The 27,127-nt window shown below is 36.5% G+C and overlaps 1 protein-coding gene across 1 annotated transcript in view; it reads left to right on the forward strand.

Annotated features, from left to right (window-relative positions):
- Window positions 1-26,658, forward strand: part of CDKL2 (cyclin dependent kinase like 2) — a 62,695-nt gene extending 36,037 nt beyond the window's left edge. The window contains exons 6-14 of the mRNA XM_049885988.1: window positions 1,416-1,555; window positions 3,114-3,202; window positions 7,800-7,935; window positions 9,752-10,050; window positions 11,064-11,157; window positions 14,726-14,855; window positions 15,074-15,180; window positions 22,518-22,606; window positions 23,774-26,658. Of these exons, the coding sequence (XP_049741945.1) occupies window positions 1,416-1,555; window positions 3,114-3,202; window positions 7,800-7,935; window positions 9,752-10,050; window positions 11,064-11,157; window positions 14,726-14,855; window positions 15,074-15,180; window positions 22,518-22,565 (1,043 nt within the window). The 3' untranslated portion in view covers window positions 22,566-22,606; window positions 23,774-26,658. The remainder of the gene's footprint in view (window positions 1-1,415; window positions 1,556-3,113; window positions 3,203-7,799; window positions 7,936-9,751; window positions 10,051-11,063; window positions 11,158-14,725; window positions 14,856-15,073; window positions 15,181-22,517; window positions 22,607-23,773) is intronic.
- Window positions 26,659-27,127: the final 469 nt, after the last annotated feature.

Genomic DNA, 27,127 nt, shown 5'->3' on the forward strand with positions numbered 1-27,127 from the left:
TGCCATCGAGTCAATTCCGACTCATAGCGACCCTATACGACAGAGTAGAACTGCCCCATAGGGTTTCCAAGGAGCGCCTGGTGGATTCGAACTGCATTCCTCTGGGTTATCAGCTGTAGCTCTTAACCACTATGCCACAGGGTTTCCAAATCATAAGTAGATAATGTAAATGATCATTTATTATCTTTGAGTCAACAAACATTTGGTGTAATATGACTATTGCCCTCCTCCTTACCGTCAAGACATAGGATAGATAGAGACTTCCAAGGTAGTTTAATCGTGTCTCACATTTGACTTTTGTTTTTAATGCTTTGGACAAAATTTCAAAGCTTAGGCTATCAAAGTTTTTTACATTTGTTCAAATATCACCTTCACATTGGAAGATAGATCTTGGAAAATGGAAATTACCTGAAAACATTTGAGAATAAGTAATTATTATAAGTGTTTGCTTTTAAATTTCCAGATTAGGAATTCAGTAAACAATTCAATGGTTTCTTACAGTAGAATTTTTATATATATTTTATACCAAATTAGGTATTAAAGTGGAGAAAAAAGGTAAAGTGTTCAAATCTGACCTTAGACAGAGGTACAAAGTCAGTTGACCAAAAATTAAATTCCTACATGCAATTGATTTATCTAGATTAGACTCTGACCATATGACTATTAATATTTTCATTGTTTAAGCCAGCACTTTGTTTTGTTGTTAGGAATGAAGTCCCAAGGCTTGTATCTGTCATTTTCCTATTCTTCTCTCACTTCTTCAATTCTCTTATACTGGCATGTGAACTTTGCCAAAAGGAGCCCTTGTGGCACAGTGGTTAAGTGCTTGGCTGCTAACTGAAAGGTCAGGGGTTCGAACTCTCCAGTTGTTCCGCAGGAGAAAAATGTGGCAGTCTGCTTCTGTAAAGATTACAGCCTTGGAAACCCTATGGGGCAGTTCTACTCTGTCCTATAGGGTCACTATGAATTGGAATTGACTCGATAGCGTGAGTTTTTGGTTTGGTGAACTTTTCCAAGTGAGTATGTTGAGATAACCAAAAAACCTGTTGCACTGAGTTAATTCCGACTCATAGTGACCCTATAGGACAGAGTAGAACTGCCTCATAGGGTTTCTAAGGAGCGGCTGGTGGGTTCAAACTGCAGACCTTTTGGTTAGCAGCCAAGGCTTAACCACTACACCACTGCCCCACCACCAGCGCTCCATGTTGAGATAAGAATGTTTGTTTCTTTGAATTGACCTATGTCTATGTCCCCTCATAATAAAAGCCCTATCTTTGGTTGATTTTACATGCCGAGAGAGCCCCAAAGGCCATAAACACACTGTTCCACTCTTTCCTTAATTCCCCATCACCTGTTTCTTCACCTTTTCTGTCCTGTTTTATAATGACAGAAATGTACCCTGTTTTCACTTTCAGGTAATTTAATTCCAAGACATCAAGAGCTATTTTATAAAAATCCTGCATTTGCTGGAGTAAGGTTGCCTGAAATCAAGGAAACTGAACCTCTTGAAAGACGCTACCCCAAACTCTCTGAAGTAGTGATAGATTTAGCAAAGGTAATCATGCTTTTCCTTTTCACTTTCTAAAAGGGGACTTACATTATGGAGATTTGGTTTTCCCTTCTTTTTTCTTGTTTCGATGATCTTTAAGGCCAACAATTTTCTGTGAAGATTTTAATTATTGTACATTAAGAAAGAGTTTAAATAATTTGGGGGGGGGTGTGGGGCTTAGAGACAAGGACCTGAAATTTTTACTTGTTTTAAAACTCATTAAGAAAACATTTAGTGTTATCTAGCATGGTTTAAGCATGAAAACATCCTCATAACTATGTATTTTTAATGGTTAACGTTTAAAATACAATCTATGTGTAAATGAAAGAAGAAGAAAAGCCAGAAAGAAAACAAAGGGTAGTTAGGAAAATATCAGTGTAGAGCAAATTGTTAAAATACTACATTCCTATTTTTCTACATAATCTTATAGCAGATACAAATATTTTTTCTTGTGATTAAAGCTTTATGATCTGTCTGTACAGTGGTGTAAAGGGAATAATGGTAAAAGTGTTGTCTGACTTGTATCCCTTAGAGTACAATCATACAGCTTCTTATGCATTTTATTATGGGAAATATGAAATATGGAAAAGAAAGTAGAAACAATAGTAGCATAATGAAGAATTATCAACCTTTTGCCAATCTTTTTTCCTCTGTCCACACCCGCCTCTCACCACACCCCTCCCACCCTCCCCTCTTTGGGAAAGAGCATTTTGAAGCAAATCCCAGACTTTGTATCATTTCACTTAAAAATGCTTCAGTTATTCATAGAAGTTTTTTGTTCATTTAGAGAAATTTATTGAGTCCCTTCTATTTTAACTGGTATTGACAAAATTTTCAATGAATCAGAACAAGACCCTGCATTAAAATAAATCTATGTAAAGCGTCTAGCATGGCAGATAATCACAGAGTAGGTCCTTTTGTCTCCATTCTACAAAGATTTTAGGTTTTTAAAATTCACAGTAATCCCTTAATAGCATAAAACATCTAATCAATCTTCAAAGTTTCATTGACTGTCTCATCAATTTCTTTTTATAGTTTGAATTGAGATCCACATGAGGCCTATAATTGCAATTGGTTGATTTGTCCCTTAAGACCCTTTTAATTTACAGTCTCCTCTTCATCGCTTTCTTTTTTAGTTAAATCTTTCAATTTATTTGTTGAAGAAACTAGATTGTCCCTAAGAATTTCCCACATGGTGTAGTTTAATATGTTCCTCTGTGTCCTACATTTCTTATAAACTCATCATTGAGCTAGGCAGGGCCTCATCAGAATCAGCTTTGATTTTTTGGCAAGACTACTTCATAGGAGGTTTATGTATTTCCATCTAGAGGTGCTGAATGTCTGATGGTCTTTCTTTTTGTGATGTTAGTAGCCATTATAGTCATTGTCTGAATCTGTGCTTTATTTTTTTTCTTCGTTTTTTACATAATATTTTATTGTGTGTGCTTTATTCTTTATAAATGACTATGGAAGTTTAAAATCCATTAAATTTAAAGTGGAATTTTCTAAAAACTGTAGGCAGTTTTTCTTTGATATGAACTGTATGTATTCCTTGGTCTTTCAGAAATGTTTACATATTGACCCAGACAGAAGGCCCTTCTGTGCTGAGCTCCTGCATCATGATTTCTTTCACGTGGATGGATTTGCTGAGAGGTATAGTACTGACCCATGTTTTCCAGGCCACAGCAACCTAGGGCTGAAGCAAGGTCACCATGACAGTAACCAACAGTATTTCTCTTACTTCGGTTCTCGTCTTCCTTTGCAGGATTTCAAATATTTCAAATATTTGCCATCCTACCCACATTCACTCTTAGCAATATACAGTGTCCATTTATCCAGTTTTCCTGTCCCTTCCTGCCTTCTTGTCTTTGCTTTTGGGCAAGCTTGTCCATTTGGCCTCGTATACTTGATTGAAGTAAGAAGCACGTTCCTCATGTGTGTTATTGTTTGTTTTATAGGCCTATTTAATCTTTGGCTGAAAGGTGGACTTCAGGAGTGGCTTTGATTCTGAATTAGCAGTGTGTCTGGAGGCCACAGTCCGGGGGTTCTTCTAGTCACAGTCAGACCAGTAAGTCTGGTCTTTTTTTGTGAATTTGAATTTTGTTCTACATTTTTCTCCTGCTCTGTCCAGGACCCTCTATTGTGATCCCTAGCAAAGCTGTAGGTGGTAGAAGATGGGTACCATCCAGTTCTTCTGTGCTCTGGCTAGTGGAGGCTGTGGTTCATGTGGTCCATTAGTCCTTTGTATTAGTATTTTCCTTGTGTCTTTGGTCTTTTTCTTCTTTTGGTTTTCTTCATTCTCCTTTGCTCCTAATGTGTTGGGACCAATAGATGTATCTTGGATGGCCACTCAAAAGCTTTTAGGACTCCAGATGTTCCTCACTAAAGTAGGATGTAGAACATTTTCTTTATGAACTATGTTATGCCAATTGACCTACATGTCTCCTGAGACCATGGTCCCTAGTCCTCAGCCCAGTCAGTCCCTCAAGGTGTTTGGATGTGTCTAGGAAGCTTCTATGACTTTGCCTTGGTCAAGTTGTGCTGACTTCCAGTATATTGTGTGTTGTCTTTCCCTTCACCAAAGTTAACACTTGTCTACTATCTAGTTTAGTGATTTCCCTTCAGCTTGACATTCTCCACTTCTGATCTTGAAGATCAAAAATGGTCTTCAACCTAGCTCTTGCTGTTCTCGGCATAAACCTCAGGTTCTGATCTGCCAGGTTCATTGATCCCAGGGCGCTACTTCCACAGCCCCACCTTTGGCAGTTTTGTTATGTAACATTTCTTCATGGAGTGTCCTGTGTCCTCTCCTTTTTTGAATCAAGTCTCCCCTTAGGGTCTCCATCTTCTTGAAGCCTCCTATGGCCATTCCTGCCCACAAAGATTTATCTCTTAACTCCTGAAGTACTCATTATTACTACCACTCATGGGTACCTTTCATGGATCATCATATACTGTGCTAAATATTTATATGTATGCATATAGTCTTCCCAATCAGGTTATAAGTTCCTCAAAATCAGTAAAAAAAAAAAAAAAAAAATCAGTGACTGTATCGTATTTAGCACACTTTAAAAGCATAGCACAGGGTATTGTTTAATTGAAAATATGACTCCTAGCACTAGGACTGTTTGTTTCAAAAGTGTTATAGTTTTATAATAATTTGTAATTATGTAAATAACTATGAATGGGAAAAGGAATGATGAATGTTTTATGTGATAGTAGACTTGAATATGCCATTATGTAGATCACATTTACCCTGTCACTGTATCAGGAAGCTATTATCTCCTGTATAACTGAATAACTAAATATTAGAAAGGTTATTATATTAGATAAAATAACAACTAAATTTATTCAAAATTACTGTCAATTGTCTTTATTAGTAACATGCATGGAGTAACAATAATATGCTGGGTACAGCACTGAATCAATCCCTCTTTTTAATTTAATTGGTCCCTTGATTTTAAATATAATCATGTACACCAAGGGCAGTGGTTCTTACTTTTTTATTTTGGGGAACTCTTAAAAATTATTGAGGACCTCCAAGAGCTTTTCTTTATGAGTATTATATTTATCAATATTTACCATATTATAAATTAAAAGAGAAATTAAAAAAAAATCCTTATTACTCATTTGAAGTTAGCAATAATACCATTGATCTCTATTCACCTGGAGCAGCAGAGGAAGAAGGAGAGTAAGGAATAGGAGGAGGATATGGAATTTGTGGCTAATTACCTCCATGAATGACTTCCACCTTTGCCATGAGACGAGAAGAACTGGATGGTGCCTGTCTACCATTGCTGAACTTTATGATCAAGGATTCTATAGAGGAATCCTGATCAAAAGGGGGAAAATGCAAAGCAAAATTTTTAATTTTCCTGGACTCCAGACTTTGTGGAGCTACGGAGGCTGGATGAACTCCTAAACTGTTGCCCTGAGATAATCTTAAACCTTAAACCAAAAATAGTACCTAAAGTCTTCTTAAAACCTGGCGGATTTGATCTGCCAACCTCTTGGTTAGCAGCTGTAGAACTTAACCATTACGCCACCAAGGTTTCCAACCTAACAATAGTTTAGCTCAACTAGCCAAAAATGTCTACCTTGAGCATTCTGCTCTTTTAAGAACTGTCTATATGGGATCAAACTGACAATAGCAGCTCAAGAGATTAGATAGGAACCCTGGGGGGCGGTGAATTTATGTTAATGAGGGAGGAAAAACTCACAAAAAGACAGTGAGAATGGTTGCACAACTCAAAGAATGTAATCACTGTCATTAATTTGTACACGTAGAAATGGTTGAATTGGTGTATGTTTTGCTGTGTAGATTCTCAACGACAAAATAAAATTAAAAATAAATAAATAATAAACCCATTACATGTTATGTTAGTTTGGGTTCTCCAAGAAGCAGATGCTAAGATGAGATTGGATGTACAATCTTTTCTCCTGTGAAGGATAAAGAAGAAGGCAGAGAGTGTGTTTAGACCACAATGCAGTTCTGATACTTGTGAAAGGGAGGCCAGAGGGAAGGATTGGATAGGCAGAGTCTCAGACTACAGAGCAGTTCTGAGAAAGTGTTGGCAGTCGATGGGAAACACCTAAGTAAAAGTTGCTCATTGGAAGAGTCACAATGGAAGAGTCTCACACCAGGCAGGAATGTGCCCGACACTAGTATTCTCACCTTGCCCAGGCATTGCCTGCGAGCAGCCTGGGGGAAACATGGCCTCAGGTCTGATGTGGAGGTGGACCCAGGGGGGTGGCAGCTGTGCTGTCAGTCAACTATGCTCTCCCCAGAAGGTTTTCTTGAAGATCTGAGTGGCCCACTTCCAAGGCTATCACATATATTAACATAAATAATCTTTTTTAAAATGAAAAATAATTATATTTTTCAAAACAAAAAATAGTCAAAAGAGTAGCAGTGGCGTTGCTTTATATTTTTGGAAATTTCTTTAATATCTCATTTAGTAAAAGATGCTTAGATTCTCATATCTGATTCTACATTCAAACAATTGTAATATGATGTTTTGGTTGCAGTATATGAAGAAAGTCTGGCCTTACACAAATATGTAGTTGGAAAATAAAAGAGTAGTTTAATAACATTTTCAGATAATTTTTCGTATTATTCTTTGATACTCTAACAAAACTCTGCAAGTGGTAGTTTCTAAATGATTGGTTGTATTGTGGAATCTGAAATCATATCAATGAACTTTTCTTACTGTGTTACCTTAAAATCCATTTGTCTTTCTTGAACTTTGAATAGATCATGCATGGCTTTGTAACATTAGTCATTTGGAAAATATTGTTATACAGATCTTAAAAATGTTGAAAAGGCTGACATATTTCATTATACATATAAAAAGTCATATTCTATCTCATTAGAAAAGTAAGTATGGGGAAGCTATGAAGCTCACAGTGACTGATACAAGTTTAACAGAATTTTAATTTTTGTATTAAATTTGAATTTAATTATTGACACAAATATTGTCAGTTGTTTTCCCTGAAGTATTAGTTTCACCTTGTTCACTTTTTTAAAGAAAATGTTTGCCAAATATCCCAAGTCTGAATAACCATGATTTGTCTGCCAGTTTTTCTCTCAAGTAAAAATGTTGTTGCATGAAAGTGGCTAGTTCTGTTTGTATCTCCAACAATCACACGAGTGCTTTTGTCAAGGCAAACATTGTACTTTGGTATGTAGAAGAGCTTTATGCGTATTTCCCATTTTGTCACACAGAATATGAAAAGGACACGGGTTTAAGGGGTTAGAGTTAATAAAATTAATACTTTTTTACTGCTCATCAGGATCAGGGACACTGTTAGGTGAAACTGGATTTTTTTTTTTTTTTTTTTTACCTAAGAGTGTGTGGCTATGAAGAATGACCACTAGTATAGTTATACCATTGCTTTGATTCATAGTAATGTGCCAGCAATTTTACCCACCATTTTTTTCATACTGTCAGTGCAAATGTTAACATGGTGAAAAAGACAAACAGTATCTTCATAGTAAGATAAGAGTAGCTTTGACCTTGTAAACCCCCTGAAAGTTTCTCAGGGACCATCCTTTGAGAACTGCTGATCTGGGCCATGATTTTTCTCATTTTAAATAATATAATCTAGAGTTTGTTAAACTAGATTATATTATTTAAAATGAGAAAAATCATGGCCCAGATTTAAAAAATTAATACCTTGAAAATAAAAATTTTCTAGATTTATCTGTCTCCTGTAATTTAATTGTAATGATGAATATGTTTTTATGTAGGTTTTCTCAGGAACTAAAGTTAAAAATACAGAAAGATACGAGAAATATTTCTTTATCTAAAAAATTCCAAAACAGGAAGAAGGAAAAGGAAAAAGATGACTCCTTAGGTGGAGAAAGAAAAACACTTATGGTGCAGGTAAATGTCCGTGTATTAAATGAGTATTATATTTTAATTTAATATATGTAATTATTCTTTAGTTTTTTGAGGAAAAAAAATTTTTTTTTAAGTTAAGCGAGTTGTTAATCTTTAACTTAGTTGTAAAAAAACGTACCTTTGCTGGAAATTGCATGTATTTTATCTTGATATAAAATATATTGAGTGTCTACTATGTACCAGACTCTCTACAATAGGACTTGTCAGGAAATCACACTTGTCTAAGGATAACTATATATGTGCACATGCATGCACACATGCACACACGGACACAAACAAGTATACACACACCATTTTTTTCCTGAAATAATATATATATATTTTTTTTAATATGAGAGAAAAATATCATTTTTAGAATTTTATGTGGAACATTTTAAAATGGAGATTTGGATATTTAATTTATTTTAAATTTACTTTTCCTACTAAGTTTTATAGGATCTGTTCTTGAGATGAAATCTTGAGATTCAAATCTAGCACTCACCCCCTTCCAGTTTCTCAAATGAACCAAAGGAAGAAAAAGGTTCTCAATTTTGTGTTCCCTGACAAAATGTATAAGAACAAAAGTGGGCATTCTTTTTTTTTTCAATTGTGCTTTAGCTGTAAGTTTACAGCTCAAGTTAATTTCTCATACAAAAATTTATGCACACATTGTTATGTGACCCTAGTTGCAATTCCCATAGTGTGACAGCACACTCCCCCTTTCCACCCCGGGTTTCCCGTGCCTATTCAACCAGCTGCTGTCCCTTTCTGCTCTCCCATCCTGCCTCTGGACAGGAGCCACCCATTTAGTCTTGTGTATCTACTTGAACTAAGAAGCACACTCTGCACAAGTATTATTTTATGTTTTATAGTCCAATCTAACCTTTGACTGAAGAGTGGGCTTCGGGAATGGTCTCAGTTCTGGGTTAACAGAGAGACTGGGGGCCAAGTCTTCTGTGGTTCCTCCAGATTCCGTCAGACCATTAAGTCTGGTCTTTTTATGTGAATTTGAGTTCTGTACCACACTTTCCTCCTGCTCTGTCAGGGACTCTCTGTTGTGTTCCATGTCAGGGTGGGCATTGGTGGTAGCCGGGTACCATCTAGTTTTTCTGGTCTCAGACTGATGGAGTCTCTGGTTTATGTGGCCCATTTGTCTCTTGGGCTAATATTTTCCTTGTGTCTTTGATGTTCTTCATTCTCTTTTGCTCCAGGCGAGTTGGGTCCAGTTGATGCATCTTAGATGGCTGCTTACAAGCTTTTAAGACCCCAGACACCACTCACCAAAGTGGGGTGCAGAACAATTTCTTAATAAACTTTGTTAAGCCAGTTGACCTAGATGTCCCCTGAAACCATGGTCCTCAGACCTTCACCCATGCTACTCTGTCCCTCGAAGTGGTTGGTTGTGTTCAGGAAACTTCTTAGCTTTGAGTTTAGTCCAGTTATGCTGATGTTCCCTGTATTGTGTGTTATCCTTCCCTTCACCTAAGATAATTCTTGTTTACGATCTAGTTAGTGAATTCAGAAGTGGGCGTTCTTGATTACTCTTTTATGTCACCCCTCCCTGGGAGAGAAAAAAATGTATATAAAATATCAGAGTTAGTATGAATTGTATTTCCATTCTTTTTTGTATTTTCACAATAAATGTCTGCACGAGAATTCCAGGATTGATTTAAATTCAATAAATAGACTCAAGAAAACAGGGGTACAAAAAGATGTTGTCTATGGAATTCTGCTTTTGTTGACAAGTGCTTTATAAGAAAAGGTGATTTTTCATTCTTCTTGGATCATTAACCTTATTAACATTTTTATTAATGGTCAGGATACCAATGCTAATCCCAAAATTAAGGATTCTAAAGTATTTAAAATAAAAGCATCAAAAATTGATGGAGAAAAAGTTGAAGAAGGTATTCAAGCTTCAAATGTCAGCTATCTCCATGACAGTGGGACAAGTCACATCAAAATAGTGCCTTCAACAAGCCTCAGAGACTGCAGCAATGGCAGTGTGGATCACACAAGGAATTCAGGCGTGGCCATTCCCCCACTTACACACAACCTTTCTGCTGTGGCTTCCCGTATTAATTCTGGACTGGGAACTATCCCAGGAGTTCAGAGTTACAGGTATGAATTAAGAAAGTAAGACCAAAAAAAACCTGCTTAAAGTGTATTTGCAAATTGAAAATGTCTGTCAATTCAGCAGTATTGCCTTACTCTCAGCCTTCTGGAAGATTTTCATTCATTTCACATTGCTGTTTCAAAAGATTTTCTGGCCTATGTGATGAAAATTATTAACATTAAAAAACCAGATTCACCTAAGCCTCCCAAGAAACAAGGGCCATATTGTTTAAAGTAACAGAATCTACAGCTATTTTGCCCAATAATATGAAGATTATCATTAAAAAAAAAAAAAGTAATTGTTTTTGAGGTTCTGCTGCTGCATAGTGTGGCTGTGGGCATTTAGTGGTACAAAGAAGTTCCTTTTGGGCATTTTGCTGAAATAGAGGTAAGTTGTTTGGTTAGAGGATCCCTCCCAAACCAAACCCGTTGCCATCAAGTCGATTCCAACTCATAGCGACTTACAGGACAGAGTAGAACTGCCCCATAGGGTTTCCAAGGCTGTAAATCTTTAAGGAAGCAGATTGCCATATTTTTGTCCACAGGATCAGCTGGTAGGTCCAAACTGCCAACCTTTCAGTTGGCAGCCAAGCACTTAAACCATAGTCCCTAGGTGGTGCAAATAGTAGACGTGCTTGGCTGCTAATTGAGAGGTTGGAGGTTTGAGTTCACTCACAGGTGTCTGGGAAGAAAGCCCTGTTGATCTACTTTCAAAAAAGCAGCAATTGAAACCCTCTGGAGTGCAGTCTACTCTGACATACATGGGGTCACCATAAGCTGGAATCAACTCAATGGCAGCTGGTTTGATTTGGTAAGAGTCAGGGGCTGGGTGGGAGGCATGAGGGAAGTGGTAAAGGCAGAATGTTTCACCAGACCTGTCTGTGTGCATTGTATGTTTGAGAATAGGCATTAAGTTTTAATTCACTTCATGCCACAGTGATGTGTCTTTTGATTTTGTGCTTGAAAAAATAATTATTGCTGGTTCTTAGTTTTTTTTTTTTTTGTATTGTTTTTTACAGAGTGGATGAGAAAACCAAGAAGTATTATATCCCATTTGTTAAGCCAAGTAAACATTCTCCATCAGGCATTTTTAATATTAACCTGACCACATCAGTAAGTGAATTGTTCTCAGTGGTAGGAGAACACGCATTAGCCTGTTCTAGACTTTTATTAATATTAAATATTAAGAACTGAGAATTTTATTTGGAGACATATCAAAGCGAACTTTTAACTTTATGATATGTCTTCAATAGCCTGTCATAGTCATAAATACTGAAGTCTAAAAGTTGAAATGTTTTATAAAGTTTTATAAGTCTGAGAGTTAAAATATATTTTTACAATGATATCTGTTTGATTTTTTTGAGTAACATAGTAAATTTACTTAACTTAATGCTTAGTGAGGAAACCCTGGTGGTGTAGTGGTTAACAATTAGGCTGCTAACCAAAAGGTCGGCAGTTCAAATCTACCAGGCGCTCCTTAAAAACCCAGTGGGCAGGTCTGCTCTGTCCTATATGGTCGCTATGAGTCAGGATCAACTCAATGGCAATGGGTTTGGTTTTTTTTTTTTTTTCTTTTCTTTTTTTAAATGCTCGGTGATCATTATTATTTTTTTTCTTTTTTTAAAGTAGATGAGAAGACTATCTTACACCAAATTTTCAGTGAAAATATTCTGTTTATTCATTTAACAAATATTTATTGATCATCTATTATGTGTAAGACACTGGAGATGAATAAGTCAATTTTTCCCTTCAAGGAGCTCTCCTGGTTTAGAATAGTAGGGTGATCAACAAATTAAAACATAATGTCTGATTGTAACAGTAGAAGCATGTACAAGATTCAAAGGTAGCACAAGAAGGAACATTGTTATTCTCAAAATAGCCACCAGGATGCTTCTTTTTAAAGTTAAGTCAAATCATCATCACTCTTCTCCTCAAAATCCTCCACTGGCTTCTTCTCTCAGAGGAGAGGCCAAAGTCCTTTCAGTGGCCTGTAAGTCTCTGCTCGATTTACTTCCTCCATCCCTTTACCCCGTCCTACTACTCTCTCCCTTGCTCAGTGTGTTCCAACCACATTGATTTCCTTGTTATTCCTGGAATACGGCCAGTTATGTTTCCACCTTTCAGCTTTTGCTCTTGCTATTTCCTCTGCTTAGAATGCTCTTCTTTCAGATAACCCAAAGAATTTGCCTGAAAGAAGGGAATTGTGCTTAGTTTGCTTTCTTCACTTCTCTACCCTCGCACCTAGAACAGTGTCTAACACATTGAAGATGCTTAAGGAATGTGTAAGGAGTGAATTCTTCTGGTGAATAGAGGGAGGTCTGGAAGTTTTCTCAGAGGAGTATTTTTTCTCAAAAAATTCCCTTTACCTCTCACATTATCCTCAAAGCTAAAAAATGTAGCCTTCTTTTCATATCTCTCATAATTTGGACATTTAATTTGTTTTTCTTTTTTTGTCATTTATACACATATTGTTTTGTGACATTAGCTGCAGTCTCTACAATGTGACAGCACACTCCCCCGTTCCATGCCAGGTTCTTTATGTCCATTCAACCAGATCCTATCCCTTCCTGCCTTCTCATCCTGCCTCCAGACAGGAGCCGCCCATTTGGTTTTGTGTATCTGATTGAACGAAGAAGCACACTCCTCATGTGTATTATTTTTTGTTTTATAGTCCTGTCTAATCTTCGTCTGAAGAGCAGGCTTCAAGAATAGTTTTAGTTCTGGGTTAACAGAGTGTCTGGGGTGCCATAGTTTTGGTGGTTCCTCCAGTCTCTGTGAGACCATTAGGTCTGGTCTTTTTACGTAAGTTTGAGTTTTGCTCTGCACTTCTCTTGCTCTATCTGGGACTCTGTTGTGTTCTCTGTCAGTGTGGTCTTTGGTGGTAGTGGGGTGCATTTGTTTCTCTTTTAATTATTCTTGGTCTACAATTTTTGTGCCCACAGTATTTTCCTTTTAAATACTCCCTGGTTATTTATTTATTTATTGGTGAATATTTGTGTTTTATAATCCTGGTCTGCTTTGGAAGATTATTTGAACAACAGGCTTTTCAAAGTAGCTGGCTAAATACCATTTTGCTGGAATTGATGTCATCTTACTTTCAGGCATTGCATAATCAAGGCTGGGTGATAATTCTAGATCCTATTTCTGTTTATCCTTCCTTAGAGGAGGCAAACAAGAAAGGGTTGGGGAGAAGACCCACTTGAGTCTTTCCTTAATGAAAATGAATGCAGGCAATGCAAAGTCTAGACTTTCTTCAACTTCTGTGTCAACACCCTTTTCTGTGCTTTATGCCCTAACTCTGAGACATGAATAAATTCATTGTCATAAACATCTATGTGTTTTATTTGTTACTCTTTGGATGATCTGGTGGTTGAATTAATTATTTTATTATTATTACTTTTTAATTTGGAGATAGTTTTTTAAAACAAATTATTTCATTTTGTTGCCATTTTTGAACCAAGAACCTTAGTGTTTGTTCTATTAAAAGAACAAGCAGAGACATCTAAAAAACAGAAACTCAAAAGATAATGCCAACTCCTGAAGTCTGTCTGGGAGGCAGAGTGGCATAATACAAGACCTCTTACTATGGACAGGTTTTCTTTTTTTTCTCTGTTTTTTCTTTTAAAAACCTTTTTATTATAGAAAAATATGCATAAAATATATATGAAAGTAAAGATGAGAGTATAATGAACCTCTATTTATTCTATCATCCAGTTTTAACGATTATCAACTTATGGTCAGCTTTGTTCCAGCTATACTCACATTTGCTAAGGCATCTGCCCCCACCTGGGTGTTTTAAAGCAAAACCTAAACATCGTATCATTTCAGATATAAATAACAGAGTATGTATCACTAAAAGATAGGGGCCCTATTCCCTTTCTTATCATTATTTTATTATGATCAGTCTTTACACAGGGTTTGAAGAGATTCGGAAGGCTTTTCGTTCTGGCTTGTGTTTTCTTTTCGCTTGTTTGTGCGTGCAGGCCAAGAGGAGTTAGGTGGGAGTCTACCCAGATTAGGAGGGTTCTGCGAGATAAAGGAGAGTTGTGGGAGGCAGTCAGAGGCAGGATTAAAATGAAGTGGTGAACTAGAATGGCTTTTGAGAAGGAGCTAAGTTTCATAGCCAGGAAAACAGTATCACATGTTAACCCTGAAGGACAAAACAAGGACAAACATAGAAAAAGAGTAATGAAGTTATAGTGGGGAAGTGAAAAACAAGATAGGAGGAGATGTGAGAGACAAGTCAAGATGAACTGTTCAAAATTAAAGTAGATAACAGCAACCATATGCTGAAAACCCAGCAAGTGTTGTAAGGCCTGACCTTACTGGCCTGAAGGATCAGGACCCAGATGCTCATCTTTTGACCTTTTACTGCTTGCTGAGGCTTAGACTGAAGGTTGGCCGAGCAGCAGGAGAAACTCTTAGCAACCAAGTTATCTACTTGTTAGCAATTTTAATAAATTTAATGAGGAAGAGGTTTTAAATAATTGGATGGAATAGTTTTATGCATTTATAATGTTCTTCATTATATTGTTACATAATTATATATAATAACATTTTATATTATTCTAGCCCTTAAGTTCCATAGATTTTAGGATGTGAACATAGTAGTTACAAAAGGGGGAAAGCCTAGCTCACCTTGAAGCTAATTCATTTGTGTTAACTATTCTCCTGATATCAGGTCGCTGGTGAAAAGCGCCTCCTTCCGGCAAATAAGAAAAGAAGGGAAAAAGAAGGGACAAAGACAGATGTCCGTTTACCTGAACTAAATTATAAGCATCTCCCCGAACTAAGAGCCTTGGAAGGCATAGGTATGTTTATGATGCTTTTACTTTTTTCAGCCCTTTTGTTTATATTATTTAAATTTCTACCAAGTAAGCTAACAGAGTATTAAAAATAATAGTAACTTTAGTTAAGTATATAAATATGTACGTATGTGTATAAGTACATACTGAGAAATGGATATGGTTTTGAAAAATTAACAAAAATGTCTGATTTTTTCTCTGTGTCTGTGGTCATTTTTATCTAGCTCAAAATTCGAGGCTAGTAAGGAAAGAGAACAAAATTCTTTCAGAATCTCAAATTCCGTCTCTGGCAGCTATTGACCTCCACGCCCCCACTGTTGCATTACATCAGGTACAGAAATACTCTTTGTAGGTTGGGTAGAACTCTGATCTCTCTCATACTTCCTGTAAAAGTATTTTAGGGAGAGTTTGCCCTTAAGGGTTGGGTGGTTTATTGGTGAGATCTATAAAGTTTTGCTTTATTATTCATTGCACTTAGTATCTTTGTTACATACATATATATATGTATATTTATATAAACACTTCCCAACTTACAGAAACCAATTTTTTGTAGGTTTAAAAGAGTGTGTACGTGCATATGTGCATTTGCATGTGTGTGTATTCAGCCTTGTTAAGTCTTTATATTACTATGGGCTTAGTGATAGCAGCATTAGCCCTAAAGCTTTGACCTATTTTCAGTTTATTCTTTTAAAACGTGTATAGTCTATTTGGCATTTTTTCCAAGACAATCCATTTCATCCATGTTAAACATTTGTTATTCCATGTAATCATCTTTTTCTGTAATTTCTCTTTACTCTTCAGAATGTGTGTATTTCTGCTACTTTTATTTCAACAGCCATATCACTAACTTTTACATTAAGAAACTTGGTAGATTTAAAAAATCTCCTGAGCCTTCCATAACTAGCTACAAACTTTGGGTATGAAGCACTGTACTTCCCCTTTACTTCTCCAAACAGATTTCTCACCTTTGCTTGAAGCTAAGCAACTTTTGTTTTAGAATTTAATTTTCCATCCTCGTTGTTATAACATTTCCATTTCATAGAGAGTATCTGTTGCCCCCTTATCCATGTGGATGCTTTTTCTCCTGTTACTGTCTCACAGTTCTGTAGAGTTCTACAAACAAGGGGCATAGTATTGTTGAAGATAACAAATTACAGAGGCAGTTAACCAGAGATGTGGAAGAAAGGGTTTATTGACTGCTGTTGCTTTGCCTTGTCTCTTGCCAACAATTTCTGTAGCAACACTTAATCAAAACTGAACAAACTCCTGTTGTGGGAAGATTAATCACGGTGACAGATTTGACATTTAGGAACTAGACTCTTGATAAATTCCTCGTATACCTCTAAACTTAAATTTAATATGGATTTTAAAGGCATAGAATTTTTCACTTGCAGGCACTGGGTATTATTATTCAAAACACTTTTCAGGGTAGAAATGAAAAAGTCCAGTTTCATGTGATGGAAGAAAGAAAGGTTTTGGCTGCCTTCACACTTCTCCAGTATTTTATTTGCTGTTCGAAAGTAATCATTTTATTCTTGTAAACTAGTTCTGCATTTTCACTCTTGATTTACTTGTTCAACTTCCAGCTGTGTTTAAAATACATTAAAAGAGAAAGTAGGTGTAGCAAATGACACAGAATGAACATTCCTGAATGTCTGATAGAAATATCTAGTGAAGCCATGTCTTTCAGGAGTTTTATTTTGGAGATAGTTTCAGATAACAAATTTAATTTCTTTAATAGACATAGCACTATTCAGATTTTCTATTTCTTCTTATGACCCTTTTGGTAGGTTGTATTTTTCAAGAAATTTGCCCATTTCATCTAAGTTTTTTAATTTGCTGGCATAAAATTGTTCATAGTATTTTCTTATTATCCTTTTAATGCCTGTGTTGTTGTTGTCAGGTGCCATCGAGTCAGTTCTGACTCACAGCGACCCTGTGTACAACAGAACAAAACACTGCCCAGTCCTGTACCATTTTCACAATCATAGTTATGCTTGAGCCCATTGTTGCAGCCACTGTGTCAGTCCATCTTGTTGAGGGTCTTCCTCTTTTTCACTGTCCCTCTACTTTACCAAACATGATGTCCTTCTCCGGGGACTAATCCCTCCTGATAACTGTCCTAAGTGTGTGAGATGTGGTCTCGTCATCCTTGCTTCTAAGGAGCGTTCTGGCTGTACTTCTTCCAAGACAGATTTGTTTGTTCTTTTGGCTGTCCATGGTATATTCAATATTCTTCATGACACCATAATCAAAGGTGTCAATTCTTCTTGGGTCTTTCTTATTCATTGTCCAGCTTTCCCATGCATATGAAGCGATTGAAAACACCATGGCTTGGGTCAGGTCCACCTTAACCCTTAAAGGGACGTCTTTGCTTTTTAACACTTTAAAGAGGTCTTTTGCAACAGATGTGTCCAATATAAGGTGTCCTCTGATTTCTTTACTGCTTCTTCCATGAATGTTCATTGTGGATCCAAGTAAAATAAAATTCTTGACAACTTCAATCTTTTCTTTATCATGATGTTGCTTATCAGTCCGTTTGTGAGGATTTTTGTTTCCTTTACGTTGAGGTATAACCCATACTGAAGGCTGTGGTCTTTGATCTTCATCAGTAAGTGCTTCAAGTCCTCTTCACTTTTAGCAAACAAGGTTGTGTCTTCTGCATAATGCAGATTGTTAATAAGTCTTCCTCCAATCCTAATGCCACGTTCTTCTTTACCTAGTCCAGCTTCTCAAATTATTTGCTCAGCATGCAGACTAAGTATGGTGAAAAGATATAACCCTGATACACACCTTTCCTGACTTTAAACCATGCAGTATCCCCTTGTCCTGTTTGAATGACTGCCTCTTAATCTAGGTACAGGTTCCTCATGAGCACAATTAAGTGTTCTGGAATTCCTGTTCTTCACAATGTTATCTATAATTTGTTATGATCCACAGTCAAAAGCCATTGCATAGTCAATAAAACAGGTAAACATCTTTCTGGTATTCTCTGCTTTCAGCAAGGATCCATCTGACATCAGCAATGATATCCCTGGTTCTGTGTCCTCTTCTGAATCTGGACTGAATTTCTGGCAGTTCCCTGTTGATGTACTGCTGCAGCTACTTTTGAATGATCTTCAGCAAAATTTTAGTTGTGTGTGATATTAATGATATTGTTCAATTATTTCCACATTGAGTTGAACCACCGTTCTTTGGAATAGGCACAAATCTATTCTTGAGATGGTCTCTAAATTCAGATGGGATATACTCAAGGTCGTACTTTGGCTCTCTTGGACTTGTTCTAATTTTCTTCAACTTCAACTTGAACTTGTATATGAGCAACTGATGGTTTGTTCCACAGTTGGCCCCAGCCTTGTTCTGGTTGATGATACTGAACTTTTCCATCATCTCTTCCCACAGATGTAGCTGATTTGACTCCTGTGTATTCCATCCTTCTAGATCCATGTGTATAGTCGCCATTTATGTTGTTGAAAAAGGTATTTGTAATGAGGAAGTTGTTAGTCTTGCAAAATTCTATCATGTGATCTCCAGCAGCGTTTCTAACACCAAGGCCATATTTTCCAACTACCGACCTTTCTTCTTTGTTTCCAACTTTTGCATTCCAATCACCAATAATTATCAATGCAACCTGATTACATGTTTGATCAATTTCAGACTGCAGAAGTTGGTAAAAATCTTCAGTGTCTTCATCCTTGGCCTTAGTGGTTCATGCATAAACTTGAATAATAGTTATGTTAACTGGTCTTCCTTAAAGGTGTATAGATATTATCCTATTACTGACAACATTGAATACTTCAGGATAGATCTTGAAATGTTCTTTTTAACCATGAATACGATACCATTCCTCTTCATTTTGTCATTCTTTGCATAGTAGACCATACGATTGTCTGATTTAAAATGACCAATACCAGTCCATTTCAGCTCTGTAATGCCTAGGATATCGATGTTTATGTGTTCCATTTCATTTCCGATGATTTCCAGTTTTCCTAGATGTGTACTTCATACTTTCCATGTTCTTATTAGTAATGGATGTTTGCAGCAGTTTCTTCTCATTTTGAGTCACGCCACATCAACAAACGAAGGTCCCAAAACTTTGACTCTTTCCGTGTCATTAAGTTCAACTCTACTTTGAGGAGGAAGCTCTTCCCCAGTTTTATTTTGAGTGCCTTCCAACCTGAGGGGCTCAACTTTTGGCACTATTTCAGGCAGTGTTCTGCAGCAATTCATAAGGGTTTCACTGGCTAATTTTTCTCAGAAGTAGACTGCCAGGTCCTTCTTTCTAGTCTATCTTAGTCTGGAAGCTCAGCTGAAATCAGTCTGCCATAGGTGACCCTGCTGGTATTTGAATACCAGCAGCACAGCTTTCAGCATCACAGCAACATGAGAGCCCCCATAGTACAACAAACTGACAGAAGCGTGCGGATTGTTGGGTAGTGTTCTATAAATGTGAAATTGGATTAAGGTGGTTGATGGTGTTATCCAGATCTTCTATCTCTTTAATAATTTTTGTTTGTTTAGTTCTATCAACTCCTGAAAGAGTGCTGTTAAAATCTTTTGCTATGATTGTGGAATTGTCGGTTTCCCTTGTACTTGTTAATTTTTGCTTCATGTATGTTAAATCTTTTTGCTTCATGTATTTTAAATCTCCAATATTACGTACATACTTGTTTATAATTGTTTTGTCTTCCTGATAAATTGTCCCTTTTGTCTTTATGTCTGGTTGTGCGTTGTGCCTTGAAGTCTGTTTTGCCTAAGATTAAAATAGCCACTTCACCCTCCTTGTGCTTATTTGTTTGTGTGGTATATCTTTTTACTTTCATTTACTTTTAACATACCTGTTTGCTTTTTTTTTTTTAATATTTAAAGTGTTTCTTCTGCAGACAGCATATAGGTAGGGTCATACCTTTGTGTCCATTCTGTCAATCTCTGTCTTTTAATTGGAATGTGTGTTTGCTTTCTATTTCTTCTAACACATTACTACAAACTTAAAACAACCTCCATTTATTATCTCATAGTTTCTGTGGTTCAGAAGCATGGACCCAGCTAGTTCTCTGCTCAGAGCCTCACAGGTCGAAGGTCACAGTGTTGACAGGGCTGCATTTCTTTGTGAAGGCTCTATGGGAGAATCTATTGCCAGGCCCATTCAGGTTGTTGACAGAATTTAACTCCTTGTGGTTGTAGGACTGAGATCCTCATTTCCTTGTTGGCTCACAGCCATGGGTTGTTCTCAGCTTCCAGAGACCACCCACATTTCTTGGCTCATGGCCCACTTCCTCCACTTTTAAAGCCAGCAACAGTGCCTGAATCCATCTCACAGTTTGAATCTCTCTGACTTCCCTTTTTGACTTCATCTCTTCTCCATGTTCATATTCTTCCTCATCTTTCTGACTGGTTCTTCTGTTTTTAAGGGACCACGTGATTACATTGAGCCTCCAATGTTAATTCAGGAGTGTCTATTTTAGTGTCAGCTGACTAGTAACCTCAATTCCATCTACAAAGCCCCTTCACAGCAGTACTTAGAGTAGTGTTGATTGAATAATTTGGGACGGGAATTTTGGGGAGATGTCTGTAGAATTCTGTTTACCACAGAATGTTTAGATCATTAAAATTTAATGTGATTATTGATAATTTTGGATCTATGCCTATCTTTTTATTATGTGTTTTCTGTTTGTTCCTCTGTTTCCCCTTTCCTATCTTCTTTCATATTTGAATATTTTTAGCACTGGCGTTTTGAAGATATCTCTTGGTATTTTTTTTTTTTTTTTGGTGATTGCTCTATAGATTACAATATACATACCTAATCTTTCACAGTGTACTTAGAATTAATATTGTACCATTTAATATTAAATATAGAAACCTTGTGAGCATACTTCCCTTTCCCCCAACATGACCTTTTTGTTAGAGTTATCATTATGCACTGCATCTACATACATTGAATCTTCCACCACGTATGTCATACATTTTGCTCTGAACAGTCCAAAATATTTTAAATAATTTATGAAAAAAAAACCTAGCCTTTTATATTTGCCTAGCTATTTACCATTTCTGTTGTTCTTCCTTCTTCCCTCATGATTCCAGTTTTCCTCTGCTACCATTTTCCTTTAACCTGAAAAACTCCCTTTAGCATTTCTTACACAGCAGGTCTGATGGTGACAAATTCTCTTAGTTTTACTTCATTTGAGAATGACTTTATTTTGCTTGACTTTGAATTTGGGCTAGCAGTTTGTTTGTTTTCCAGCACTATAAGGCATTGTCCCTCTGTCTTCTCATGTCTATGATTGCTGATGGGAAATTCTCAGGCATTTGAATTGTTATTCCCTATATGTAATGTTTCATTTTGCCTAGCTGCTTTCAAGACTTAGTCTTTTATCTTTCTATTTTCATTAGTTTGAGTATGATGTGACTAGGCATAGTTTTCTTTGAATTTGTCTTTAGAGTTGAGCTTCTTGAATTATGATTTATGTCTTTTACCAAATTTGGGAAATTTTTGGTCATTATTTTTTCAAATGTTTTTTCTTCTGAAATCTCTTTTTTGTCTCTTCTGAAAAATCAGTGGTACATATATTAGACTGTCTAGTAGTTTTCTACTGGTTTCTAATGCTCTGTTCATTTTTTTGCAAACTTTTTTCTCTCTAGTCTTCAGATTGTGTAATTTCTATTAATGTATTTTCAAGCTCTCTGATTCTTTATCATCTATATTCTGCTGTTAAGCCCATCTGCTGAGTTTTAAAATTTTTTAAATTTCAGATACTGTATTTTTTAGTTCTAAAATTTCCTTTTTTTTTTTTTTTTGTTTCTATTTCTCTGCTAAGAATCCATCTTCCTTCATTCATTACAAGTATGTTTTTCTTTACTTCATGTAACTTTAAATAACTACTTTAAAGTCTTTGTATGATGGTTCTGATGTCTGGGCCATCTTGGGATTGATATCTATTGATTATCTTTTCCTGTGAGACTTGGTCACACTTTCCTAGATCTTTTTACATCTGGTAATTTTAGATTATATCCTAGACATTGTGAATGTTTCATTGTGTAGACTCTGGGTTCTATTATAATTCTCTGGAGAATGTTGATATTTTTGTTTTAACAGGCAACCACCTGAGTTTTGTTCACACTGTGAGTTCTGCCTTACTATCTGTGACAGGTGGTTCAAATCTCAGTTCTCTAAGCCTTTGCTATACTGGTTTGGATCTGTCCCAGGTATGCATAGTTCAGGAATTAGACCCAGACTTTTGTAGGATCTCCTTTGCTGTTTCTCTTTCCTCCAGGATTCCTCTTACACTTTTGAGTCTGCTGGAAAGATGGAGTTTCTTTCAGAGTTTTAGCCTCTTGTACTTCCTCACAACTCTGTGACTAAAGTCTGTCCTTTGGGCAAAGCTGCAGGAGTGAAAAACAAAATGGGAAACTTACCCTTACATAGAGAGAGGGTTTGTTTTGTGGAAAGATGATGAACCACAGTAAGCTACCCTGCCATAACAGATCAAAAAAAAAACTTTTAATATGCATATAAACTAATAAGTCAATCAATAATGTCCCTTCTTTCATCCTTTTCCATGCAAGTAACTTGAGCTATAAATAGTTAATTCTAAACATCTGATATTTGAGCCACCAGAATTGAATTATTTGTGTAGTGAGAACTTATGGTGCTCAATTCTTAACTTATAGGTATCAGGGTCTTCCCTGCCAGATGCTTCAGAGGCTGACTTTCCTTGAATGGAATACCAGCACTGAGGATTATTTTGATCCTGAACCGGGTAGGTCTGATTTTTCACACTTAAAGCTGTATAACCTTTCATAGGAAATACTTTATAGCTTGCTGAAGACCAAATTCTTTAGCTGAAGCCTTCTCTGGTGATTGATTCCATGAGAATTTCTGACAGAGTTGTGCTACTTAAAAACCCAAAGTAGCATTCGTGTCTGGGGTGAAATCCCTTTTCGTAGAGTTTATGTCTTTTTCTCATAAGCTAATCTCCTGGATTTTATTGAATACAGTAATGTGAATTTAGATTAACAAATGTTCCAAAAGGATATGTACTTATTTCCCTTAGCAGTCATTTGACTTATGGGCTTGTAAATCAAGATGGAGTAAATGATTGTTTGGCAATCTTTTTCCCAATAAAGAGGGACTGGTGCTATACCAAATGATTGCACTCCTTTTAAATATAACTTTTTAGTATTAAAATAATGAGACCTTTTTGAGTGATGGTTTGCTATGTGACCTCAGGCAAGTCATTCAATGTTTAATTTCTCATTAACTATTTGAAATATGATGATAATAAAATCCCTCTTATAAATGTATGTAGGAATTAATCTGTTAACCTCCACAAAGTATTTTCTGTGTCTGTGATATCAAGGGTCAATTTATTATGAGGTGAACAAAGCTCAAGTTTCAGGTTAGACTAACCCCTCACTTCCAAGGCCTCGGAACAGGCCTCCGCAGTGCATTCACGTGACCATAAAAAACCCAGTGCCGTCAAGTCGACTGAGTCACATGACCATATGTTTGTAAAATTTCCAAAAGTAACATATTCTTTGGAGTCCTCTAGTGGGAGCTATGTGATTAAAAAAAAAATTAGTTCCTACAAATTAACAAATTAACCAAGATGTAAGGTAATTCCTACAAACTGCAAAAACTGCAGGCCCACAAAACTTGGATCTGTTTTGTCAAAAGTAGTCATTATTTAAATAAAATAATGATGGTGTGTTATACTTGATAATTTTGATTGGTAATTATTCTAAAGATTATCTTTAAAATCTTGTTTTTGATAAATATGATCTAAGGTTTTTTTAGACTATATGGTATCTACCAATGTTATCAATATATACAATGTGATTAAACAATATATACAATGTGATACTGAATTCCATTTCTAGGGAAATTGTATGTAAAATATTTGGTGGTATATACCCCATGCTTTTAGATGCTGCTCTAGCACTTGAGATGACATCCTCTTGCAACAAGAGTGCTGATATTACAGGAGGAGAGATTCATGGTTTTGATTGCTTCCTTTTGAACTTCCTGTATTTTGTAAGACCTTGCTGAAGAAGGAAAGGCAAAGACCTCCAAATGTTTTAAAAGAAGACTCAACTAATACCTCCCAAACATTATCCCATCACCTTTCAAGTCCACTGATGCTATTTCAAGATATACCCAATGAAAGAATAGTGATATGGTTCTTGTTATATGAATGTGTGTTTATTGTTATCAGATTGTGTGTTGAAAGTTACCAAAGATTAAAAGTGAGTAAAAAGAGAGAAAAGTATTATAAAAGGTCTTGTTATTAATGCTTTGTGTGTTATTTGTATAAATGTGTATATTTATTTAGGAGTGGTTGGTGGGAGCAGGTAATTAGAATCAGTAAGAGAAAATGTTTTCTTTAAGTTAACTATAAAAAAAAAAACCATAAAAACACTTTAAAATCTTAATTGTTTGTAGGCATTAAGAGAATATGTAACTTCTCTCCATGGATAGATGTGTATCTTTGGTTTGTGGGATTGTTGTGGATATTTGATCAGTGTATTATGGGAGTCTGGTCTCTCTGCTGATCTTCTAAGAACACTAATATAAATCTAGCAAAGAAACCTTCTGTTTCTAATGACCTAGTGCAACTCTGGCATTGGATAGTCCTCTATATTGTAAGGTTCTGGTGCTAATATTCCTTTATGAAGGAACATGGTTAGGACAAGTCTGCAGAGGAGAATTTTGTATGTATACCTGGGAGTTTGTCACACACACCTGGGAGTTGAGTACTGTGTATCTCATTTAAAAAGATATATATATGAGTCGGAATCGACTCGATGGCACTGGGTTTCATATACATACATAAAGTAGGAGGTGCAAAGTGGGATTACCTATTGATCAGGACTGATTATTCTTCTCTGGGCCAGTTGCTGTTGAACTACCTAGCTGAAGAAGCTTTTGGAACAGAAGGTCCATTTCTATGGACACCACTCCTGTCTGCTGATATTAGAACCCAGAGATATTTTTGTATCATGGTTTCCTCAACTACTGGGGCCTCCCCAAAAGCTTTTCAGCAAGGTGCAAAATCACTTACTTGCAGTTCACATATCTTTTCTAATGCACTGGTCCACAGTTTATTGGGTGGGAGGGTTAAACCAATTTGGCTCCAGCTTCTTGGTTTCTGGGATTCTAACTATGCTCTGCATTTATCATTTTAGGGAATGGCTGTTAAGGGGACAAGAATTTGTGTGGGTTTTCTGCCTTAACCAATTAACAGCATCTTGTTTTTTCTAAAGCTACTGACTAGAACTTAGCTTAAGCATTTAACTAATACTTTCTTTATTACTCCAGAGTGCTTGCTTAATATTGAAATTCTAACCTTAGACACTTGGGCCTCAAAAGACTAGGATATTCAGGGGGAGGCAATATAGGGTTGGTTCCAATGTACAATTCTATGTTATTGTTGTTGTGTGTCATCAAGTCAATTGTGACTCACAGAGGCCCTACAGGACAGAGAAGAACTGCCCCATAGGGCTTCCTAGGCAGAAATCTTTCCGGGAAGAGATTGCCAGATCTTTTCTCCCACAGAGCCATTGGGTGGGTTTGAACCACCAACCTTTTGGTTAACAGCTGAGTGCTTAACTGTTGTGCCATCAGAGATCCTTGTACAAGTCTGCCGTTGTTATTAGGTGCTGTTGAGTTGGTTCTGGCTCATAGCGATCCTACGTACAACAGAACAAAACATTGCCTGGTCCTGTGCCATCCTCATGGTCATTGCTGTGTTTAAGCCCATTGTTGCAGCCACTGTATTGATCCATCTCATTGAGGGTCTTCCTCTTTTTTGCTGACCCTCTACTTTACCAAGTGTGATGTCCTTCTCCAGAGACTGGTCTCTCCTGATAACACGTCCAAAGTATGTGAGACAAGTTTTGCCATCTTCCCTTCTAAGGAGCACTCTGGCTGCACATTTTCCAAGACAGATTTGTTCATTCTTTTGGCAGTTCTTGGAAACCTTGGTGGCGTAGTGGTTAAGAGTTCGGTTGCTAAACCAAAAGGTCGGCAGTTTGAATCCACCAGGCACTTGTTGGAAACCCTGTGAGGCAGTACTACCCTGTCCTATTGGGTCGCTATGAGTTGGAATCAACTTGACTGCAGCGGGTTTGTTTTAGTTTTTTCTTGTGGCAGCCCATGGTGTATTCAGTATTCTTCGCCAACACCATAATTCAAATGCGTCAATTCTTCTGTCTTCCTTATTCATTGTATACAAGTCTACAGGTGGTTAAATTAAAATTTGGTCTTGATTTTAAACCTCTACTTTTAACCTCTGACCAGGTGTTTTACTACACTGATATGGCTAACATGCTGAAAAAAATTAGTGTGTAGGCACTGATAGACTTCACATTAAAATATTATTGTTATTGTATTTTATTTTGAAAAATATTGCCAATAGACTGTACCGCATAGACAGCAGAAACTACTTAAAGACAAATGGCACTCCAGCTTATTTAAATGTTCTTTTTAGGTGAAGATCAGTTTGATCAGTGCAAAGATATCAGCTCAGTGTCTGATAGTTACCCTGTCATTTCCTATGCTTGTTTTTGGTATATTTTGCCTATTAAAATACTTTATGAACTTTAGAATTAAGGAACTAAAAATTATTTGCCATAAGTCCAAGTTGAGACTTGAGGATCATACCTGGTTAGAACTTTGGCAGCACTACTAGGAAAAGAAGATTTTGCAGATTGGGGCTATAGATATTTAACCAAAACAGTAGGATACATATATATATGTACTGATGGTGGAAAACGGGCTTGCTGTGTGTATGTTTGTATTAAAATTAATAAATATATCTTACTGCACTTCATAGATGGCTTTTATTTGAATTTATTTAATTAAAGAGACTAAATAATGTATATACCACCGTATAGTATTTATCAAATAAATTTGAAATAACCTGTAAATTCTTTGTTTTGAAAACTTTGGATATAGGTGTGGCAAGTTAAACCAGCTGCTGTGGAGTTAACTCTGACTCGTGGTGACCCCATGTGTGTCAGGGTAGAACTGTGTGGTTCATAAGGTTTTCAATGGCTGATTTTTCAGAAATAGATAACCAGGCCGTTCTTCCAAGGCACCTCTGGGTGGACTTGCACCTGCAACTGAGCACCTAGGTGGCGTGTCTTAGTTATCTAGTGCTGCTATAACAGAAATACCACAAGTAAATGGCTTTAACAAAGAGAAATGTATTCTCTCACAGTTGAGGAGGCTAGATATCTGAATTCAGGGTGCTGGCTCTAGGGGAAGGCTTTTTCTCTCT

This window comes from Elephas maximus, chromosome 5, assembly GCF_024166365.1.
Source record: "Elephas maximus indicus isolate mEleMax1 chromosome 5, mEleMax1 primary haplotype, whole genome shotgun sequence".
NCBI classification, from domain to species: domain Eukaryota; kingdom Metazoa; phylum Chordata; class Mammalia; order Proboscidea; family Elephantidae; genus Elephas; species Elephas maximus.